Source organism: Oncorhynchus gorbuscha, linkage group LG17, assembly GCF_021184085.1.
Source record: "Oncorhynchus gorbuscha isolate QuinsamMale2020 ecotype Even-year linkage group LG17, OgorEven_v1.0, whole genome shotgun sequence".
Taxonomy (NCBI): domain Eukaryota; kingdom Metazoa; phylum Chordata; class Actinopteri; order Salmoniformes; family Salmonidae; genus Oncorhynchus; species Oncorhynchus gorbuscha.
In genome coordinates, this window is record NC_060189.1 from 7,585,024 (window position 1) to 7,593,965 (window position 8,942).

Sequence of the window (8,942 nt, forward strand, 5' to 3'; positions counted from 1 at the left end):
AAGCTCTGCCATGTTGGAGATAATGACTTCATTCTCTGCATTGTCTGCAATGTTGTAAAACAATTCCTAGAAATTAGACAGTCCCCTTTGCTAGATCTTTCCCTGTATTGTATCTGTTTCAGACCTACTACGGATAAAGACATGAATCATTTTGTGCAGTAGTATTTACTGACTGCCGGATACAGTGAACACATTTGCAATCTTTTTTTCTTATGATGAAAACAACGTGTTGGTATTCTATGAAGAGAACGCTTTACAGTAAATTTTGTATTTATTGATGACAATTGTATTTTAAAGTTTTGCAAAAGGTGGTTTAAGATATACAGCCCAGGTACAAAAGCAAGACATGTGATTAAAGCATTAGTAACATTGTTGTTCTGCCATTGGTACGTTTAACGACAGTCCATAAAAATACCTCTACGCCATTTAGAAAAATCGTAAAGTTGTGAATTGTAAAGTTTTGAAAAACAATCGGCATCCTTTTTTTCTCCTTCATTATGCTTCGACAGACAATACAATGATGCTCAGATGGGGTTTCTAGTTGTTTTTCTTCCTCACAACATTATAGCCTCCTGTCATGGCAGTGAGAGCTAAGCTACCCACATCTGTCCTTGAACCTTCCATGGTGAACACTTCATCCTGGCTACAGTTATATCAAGGCTACACCTGGGGACAGAATAGAACTGTCACCGATGTTGACATTTTGACCTGCACAGGGACCTATCCTGACCCCTGAAAGCTAAGTAGCAGGATTTTTACACAGGAGACAACAGAGACAGTTTCACTTCCACTTTTTATGTGTTTTAAACAATGTGCAACTAGTTATATAAAACATATATAAAACATATTCCACTGGAAATTCAGCTAAAGTCACAAACATTTCATAATTCCCTTTTGTTAACAAAAACAATTATGAATTCCTGTTTTTACTAACATGAGTGGCGCAGCGGTCTAAGGCACTGCATCTCAGTGCGACAGGTGTCACTACAGTCTCTGGTTGGAATCCAGACTATATCACATCCGTCCGTGAATCGGAGTCCCAAAGGGCGGCGCACAATTGGCCCAGCGTCGTCCGGGTTTGGCCGTCATTGTAAATAAGAATTTGTTCATTAACTGACTTGCCTAGTTGAATAAAGGTTCAATAAACATGTACACACATTGCTATTTAAGCTTCTACACCCAAAATATTGTCATTATTATTTGATGAAAATGAAGGCACTGTTAAAGGACTAAAGAATAATTGAACAAAGTGGAAAACAAAAGTATGTTTCCAAAGTTGTAACAACTAAAACATTCACGTAAGTGTTTCCCTGGATTTTTTTTGTAGCAATGGTGGCAAGGTCGCAGAGGGACCTAAAAAACGTTTTGTAGAATGAAGGTCCGTTCTGGGGACTTTTCAAAAGGATTCTACTCCAAAATGAATAAAAATGCAATTATGCTGTCACCATCTAAAATATAAATACCCCCTCCATAAATGATCCAATAACATATTGGTTCATCTTAGCAAGCAGGTGTGCTATTTATCAATAACAAGTTTTACCTGTAGCTGATGATATAGTGGCTATATCATTAGCTAGATCACAAACTATAAACCTTATCTTATTGCTAGTTAGCAATGTATTGATGAATTGAATGTCCCTGAAAAAATAAACATTCCACTGGCACTCATTCAAGTTACATTTAGCATCGGACTCCCCTATGCATTCAACGCCATTGGCGAGCTCTAAAACAGATCATCCCAGCTGTTGCTAAAAATTTCGGTTTTAATAGGGTGCAGTCCGCACATTTTCTGGAGTTCAGAAATAAAATGTAGATGCACTAGAAAGCTGTGATCCTCCTCTTTTTAACAGTAGTCATCAAAGCTGAATGTTGTGCAATGACTAGGGCATGCAAGTTTCTTTCCTTGTGGCACTCTCAATTTGAAAACGCCTCAAGATAAATATTATTTTCTCACATAGAATGTGACAAGTTGACCAATTGAATAGGTAAACTATTCCACAATGGGGTTGTCTGATTTTGCAGTTGATTACTTGTGTTGTTGGAAAAATGTATGTGGACCAAAGAAATTCATTATAATAAAAAATTTGGAAAAGCCAAAGCTGCAAGGGCACAGCTCCGCCTGGCTCTCATTAGGTTCATATGTGCCAGGTTTCAGATGTGTCTGGAACAGGCCCAATTTTACACTGAGGCAAGTGTGCCAGCTCCACTTCTTTGTGTCTTGAAAAGCTTAGCTATCATGACACCTGCTGTTATGACACCTGCTAATCCTACAATAATGAATGGTATTCCAATAGCATTTCCCACGGTTCCCCCTAACATAGCTACTATATTCACCCCTCCTATGAATAACAGAATAGCAACAAGCAATATCACAAAGTACTTCTTCTTTCTCCTCCCCTTCTCTACTCCCTCCTGTCTTATTCGTTGCTCTATGATTCTTTCCTGCTCCTGCCTCTGCTTTTCTTCCTCCGCTTTCCTCTTCTCCTCCTCCTCTTTGATCTTTTTCTGAGCCTTCTCATACATGTCATTGGTGTAGTAATTTCCTCCATTGTTCTCCACCATGTCTTTGATCTTCTCCAGAAGCTCTGTGACCTGAGTAGGGTCTTTATCGTTGTTATTGAACGAGTGATACCTGCCCCCGCAGGTGTTGAGAAGTTTCTGGATATCCTTGGACTTTCTCAGAACGTTGACTACTTCTTGCCCATTCAGTTGATCTTTACAGGTGAACAGCAAGAGGGTGTGCAATGAAGCGTCCTCTCCAAAGTTCTCCTGGATCCACTTCACGGTGTTCCTCTCCTCCTCTGTGAACCTCCCCCCCAGCCTGATCACCAGCAGGAATGCGTGGGGTCCCGGAACAGACAAGTTGACACACTCCCCTACTGTCTTTTTCACTTCTTCATCTGTCTTCACTGTGTCGAAGATGCCAGGAGTGTCAACAATATGCACCCGCATCCCACAAACCTCTCCAATTGTTTTGTAACACTTGTCTGTCACAGAATTAAGAGAGGCGTTCACTTCAAACACCTTTTTCCCCAGGATGGTGTTTCCGGTTGCACTCTTCCCTGCTCCAGTCTTACCCACCAGAACAATCCTAAACAAATCTAAAAAGACAGGACTGTTCACTACAAGATGTTCTGTTGTTTTATTCTTCCTTAGAGAGGTACAGTGCATTCGGGAAAGTATTCAGACCCCTTGACCTTTTCCACATTTTGTTATGTTACAGCATTTTAATTACATTTTATTTTTTTCCCTCATCAATCTACACCAATCTACACACCGTAATGACAAAGCAAAAACTGTGTTTTTTTTGTTTTTTTGCCAATGTATTTTCAAATAAAAAAACTGAAATATCACATTTACATAAGTATTCAGACCCTTTACGCAGTACTTTGTTGAAGCACCTTTGCTAGCGATTAAAGCCTAGAGTCTTCTTGGGAATGATGCTACCAGCTTGGCACACCTGTATTTGGGGAGTTTCTCCCATTCCTCTCTGCAGATCATCTCAAGCTCTGTCCGGTTCGATGGGGTGTGTTGCTGCACAGCTATTTTCAGGTCCCTACACAGATCTTCAATCGGTTTCAAGTCCGGGCTCTGGCTGGGCCACTCAAGGATATTAAGATACTTTTCCCAAAGCCATTCCTGCGTTGTCTTGGGGGTGTGCTTAGGGTCATTGTCCTGTTGGAAGGTGAACCTTCGCCCCAGTCTGAGGTCCTTAGAGGTCTGGAGTAGGTTTTCATCAAGATTCTATCTGTACTTTGCTCCATTCATCATTCCCTTGATCCTGACTAGTCTCTCAGTCACTGCCGTTGAAAAACAACCCCACAGCATGATGCTGCCACCAATATTTATGTATTTTTTATTTCACCTTTATTTAACCAGGTAGGCCAGTTGAGAACAAGTTCTCATTTACAACTGCGACCTGGCCAAGATAAAGCAAAGCAGTGCGACATAAACAACAACACAGAGTTACACATAAACAAACATACAGTCAATAACGCAAAAGAAAAGAAAGATATGCTTAACCGTGGTGATGGTGCCAGGTTTCCTCTACACGTGACGCTTGGCATTCAGGCCAAAGAGTTCAATCTTGGTTTCATCAGACCAGAGAATCTTGTTTCTTATGGTCTAAGAGTCCTTTAGGTGCCTTTAGGCAAACTCCAAGTGGGCCGTCATGTGCCTTTTACTGAGGAGTGGCTTCCATCTGGCCACTCTGCCATAGAGGCCTGATTGGTGGAGCGCTGCAGAGATGGTTGTGCTTCTGGAAGATTCTCCCAACTCCACAGAGGAACTCAGGTTCTTGGTCACCTCCCTGACCAAGGTCCTTCTCCCCTGATTGCTCAGTTTGGCCGGGCAGCCAACTCTAGGAAGAGTCTTGGTGGTTCCAAACTTCCACTGAGGCCACTGTGTTCTTTGGGACCTTCAATAATGCATAAATGTGTTGGTACCCTTCCCCAGATCTGTGCCTCGACACAATCCTGTCTTGGACTCTACGGACAATTCCTTCGACCTTATGGCTTGGTTTTTGCTCTGACATAGACTGTCAAGTGTGGGACCTTATATAGACAGGTGTGTGCCTTTCCAAATCATGTCTAATCAATTGCATTTACCACAGGTGGACTCCCAAGTTGTAGAAACATCTCAAGGATGATCAATGGAAACAGGATGCAACTGAGCTCATTTTTGCGTCTCATAGCAAAGGGTCTGAATACTTATGTTAATAAGTTATTTAAGTTTTTTATTTTAATAAATTTGCCAAAAAAAATCTAAACCTTTTTTCACTTTGTCATTATGGGGTATTGTGTGCAGATTAATAATCGGTTTTAGGATCAGACCAATTTAACAAAATGTGGAAGAAGTCGAGGCGTCTGAATACTTCCCGAATGCGCTGTAGATTGAGTATAGATCTGAATGCGCTGTAGATTGAGTATAGATCTGAATCGGCTCAGTTGATGGAAATGGGAAATATCAAAGTCCTTATGGTCTGGGGTGGTATTTTTGGAGATGAATTAACTCACCAGTAGAGGAGGTCTTGTCTTGGGTTACCAAGGGAACAACTGAATGGTGTAAGACAAAATAATACACAGTGAGACATTTTTTTAAATAATGGCAATAGGAAAAAAAAGAATAACTCATTATATCCAGCAATCATTTTAAGTGGACCACGGTTTATTCTACTTGTAAGATATACTTTATGTGAAAATTGTTCCATATAATTAGATCTGCTTTCATATTGTTCAGTAATAGGATAAAGTTACCTCAATATATGTGTGGTTTGTTGTCACTTAATTAAGCATCCTAAGTATTTGATATTTTGTTGTAATACCAATTACCCCACCTGGGACATTATTTAAAAAGTATACTCAGTCATAACAGACGTTATATAGGCAAATAAAACTCATAGAATAAAAAAAGGGAAATGGTGGTTTTAATTTTGCAGGTTTGGAATTGTATAATCTCGCCACCCAGGGCTTTTACTTGCAACATATCGTTAAACGCACTAAAGAGGAACAACGGGTACATATTTTTATGCATCTGTTTTCAAAGGATAAACCTAAGAACATGACCAACTTCATAGTTAATAACACTAAAACAATATGGGATAAAATGAAAAACGTATTCTACAAGAACCAATATCACTCCCTGAAAACACAACCCTATGGAACAGCCCTTGGACAGCTATTCAGAATTCAGAGATAAATTGGCCCGCGTGGAAATGAAAGGAATGGATACCATAAATGACTTGGTAAAAGGAAATACATTTATTTCCAAAACAGAATTAAGAAGCCATTTTGGATTGACAAATGTAGATATTTTCAAATACGTGCAATTTAAAAGTGTAATATCAAGAAATGTATATTTGAAATATTTTGGACATCAGAGCAAACTTGAGGGAATCCTATTTGAGTTGGAAAAGGATGTTAATATGATAAGTAAACTGTACAACTACTAAGACATGAAAATATCTGATATTGGCACAAATTGGAGGGAATGCTAAAAATAACGAACGAGATTACAGCAAACGAAAATGTTGCTTAATCCACTATAAAACGAATGTATAGAACGTATTATACAAGAGACTAAATCCACAAATTCTACAGCACAACGGTGTCTTAAGTGTAAAACTAACAACGACTGAATAAGTATATTATTATAGTATTATATATTACAATGCAAATGTAATTGTAATGTGTCTGTCTGCATATTTCCAGACATAGCGTATGAGGGTGCAGTGAAATACCTGATGTATTGGACGGTACTTTTCTCCTCAATCATTTTGAGAAAAAAACCAACGTATACTTAAAAACTGAAAATCAACTAATCTTCCATCGTGAACACAATGGAAAGGTCAATGCTTTGTTATCTAAACGTTGAAAGTACGTTGGCAAGGGGAAATATTTTGTGGTGGCACAGTTTGAGGCCATGTTCCGGAGTCTGATACGGGCGGCGCTGGATACGGGGATGTGAGCAGGTGATGTAGTTGATGTTTGTGTGCGTCTGTACGTTGTCGTTAGTATGTGTAAGTTTTGTATTGTAAAAAAAAAAAAAACATGAATAAAATCTTACTAAAATTTTAAATACATGTCACATGCAATACATGCAATAATCAGATGCGTTGAACAGGTCCTGGCTTGACTTCAGGCTCTATTTAATGTTCAATATAAGAGATCAAATTTAAACTACTCAATTCAGTACATTTGGAATCATGACAACATTGAACCAGTTTAACACGGATAATATTGCAAAATGTAAATATTTATACTGTACAGTTGCTGTTCAATACTCACTCTCGTCCTCAGCCATTCTTTCAGTCATTCTTTATCTCCGATATTCTACACACACCAAGGCAATAATATTCTACACACACCGAGGCTATACACCGAGGCTATACGTGACTATACCTCACTCCTTCCTCTACAGATATACAGTATGATATCAGAACTGTCATGTGACGTTGTTGTGGCCAACCCATGTTTCAATGCAGGTGCAGAGGGACAAATATAAACCCTGTACAAAGCAGAGGTTTGACTTTCAGTTTTGCGAACACTTGATGTTAACAAGGTCTATTTCATAGTCCTAACATTTTAGTAATTATTTTTTTTTACAGCAATCAACATCGTCATCATCTGTCTTCCTCCTCCTTTTTTTTACAGACACATCAACACCGATCTTTCTTGCGTCTCTCACCTTTATGTCAGGTGATATCATGCAACTATATACATGACATAAAAGCAACAACAGGAAATGTAAAAAAATATATATATAAATATTTTCAACATACACACAATACACATTAACGTCAAAGTATAATTAATTTGAGTAATTTTGACAAATTAATTAAAAATTAAAAGCTGAAATGTCTTGAGTCAATAAGTATTCAACCCCTATGTTATGGCAAGCCTAAATAAGTGAAACTGTGCTTAACAAGTCAAATCAAATCAAAAATCAAATTTATTTATATAGCCCTTCGTACATCAGCTGATATCTCAAAGTGCCGTACAGAAACCCAGCCTAAAACCCCAAACAACAAGCAATGCAAGTGTAGAAGCACGGTGGCTAGGAAAAGCTCCCTAGAAAGGCCAAAACCTAGGAAGAAACCTAGAGAGGAACCAGGCTATGTGGGGTGGCCAGTCCTCTTCTGGCTGTGCCGGGTGGAGATTATAACAGAACATGGCCAAGATGTTCAAATGTTCATAAATGACCAGCATGGTCGAATAATAACAAGGCAGAACAGTTGAAACTGGAGCAGCAGCACAGTCAGGTGGACCTATAATCTTTTCCTCAAAGAAGTTCATGAATTTATCACTGCTAAAGTGAAAGTCATCCTCTCTTGGGGAATGCTGCTTTTTAGTTAGCTTTGCGACAGTATCAAAAAGGAATTTCGGATTGTTCTTATTTTCCTCAATTAAGTTAGAAAAATAGGATGATCGAGCAGCAGTAAGGGCTCTTCGGTACTGCACGGTACCGTCTTTCCAAGCTAGTCGGAAGACTTCCAGTTTGGTGTGGCGCCATTTCCGTTCCAATTATCTGGAAGCTTGCTTCAGAGCTTGGGTATTTTCTGTGTACCAGGGAGCTAGTTTCTTGTGAGAAATGTTTTTAGTTTTTAGGGGTGCAACTGCATCTAGGGTATTGCGCAAGGTTATTGGAAGTTTACATACACTTTAGCCAAATACATTTAAACAACATTTATCACAATTCCTGATATTTAATCCTAGTAAAAAATGCCCTGTTTTAGGTCTGTTGGGATTACCACTTTTTTTTAAAGAATGTGAAATGCCAGAATAATAGTAGATAATTATTTAATTCAGATTTTATTTCTTTCATCACATTCCCAGTGCGTCAGAAGTTTACATACACGCAATTTGCATTTGGTAGCATTGCCTTTAAATTGTTTAACTTGGGTCAAATGTTTCAGGTAGCCTTCCACAAGCTTCACATAATAAGTTGGGTGAATTTTGGCCCATTCCTCCTGACAGAGCTGGTGTAACTGAGTCAGGTTTGTAGGTCTCCTTGCTCGCACATGCTTTTTCAGTTCTGCCCACAAATTTTCTATGGGATTGAGGTCAGGGCTTTGTGATGGCCACTCCAATACCAAGCCATTTTGCCACAACTTTGGAAGTATGCTTGGGGTCATTGTCCATTTCAAAGACCCATTTGCGAACAAGCTTTAACTTCCTGACTGATGTCTTGAGATGTTGCTTCAATATATCCACATAATTTAACTTCTTCATGATAACATTTATTTTGTGAAGTGCATCAGTCGCTCCTGCAGCAAAGCATCCCCACAACATGATGCTGCCACCCCCGTGCTTTACGGTTGGGATGGTGTTCTTCGGCTAGCAAGCCTCCCCCTTTTTCCTCCAAACATAACAATGGCCATTATGATCAAACAGTTCTATTTTTGTTTCATCAGACCAGAGGACATTTCTCCAAAAAGTATGATC

At 39.1% G+C, this 8,942-nt stretch overlaps 1 protein-coding gene across 1 annotated transcript; it reads right to left on the reverse strand.

The window, feature by feature from the left end:
- Nucleotides 1–252: 252 nt before the first annotated feature.
- LOC124002218 (GTPase IMAP family member 7-like) lies at nucleotides 253–6,964 on the reverse strand. Its single transcript, XM_046309569.1, has 3 exons — nucleotides 6,786–6,964; nucleotides 5,016–5,054; nucleotides 253–3,101 (listed from the first exon to the last, which is right to left on the reverse strand). Exons 1-3 carry the CDS (start codon nucleotides 6,811–6,813, stop codon nucleotides 2,179–2,181), a joined length of 990 nt encoding a protein of 329 aa, XP_046165525.1. The 5' UTR covers nucleotides 6,814–6,964; the 3' UTR covers nucleotides 253–2,178.
- Nucleotides 6,965–8,942: the final 1,978 nt, after the last annotated feature.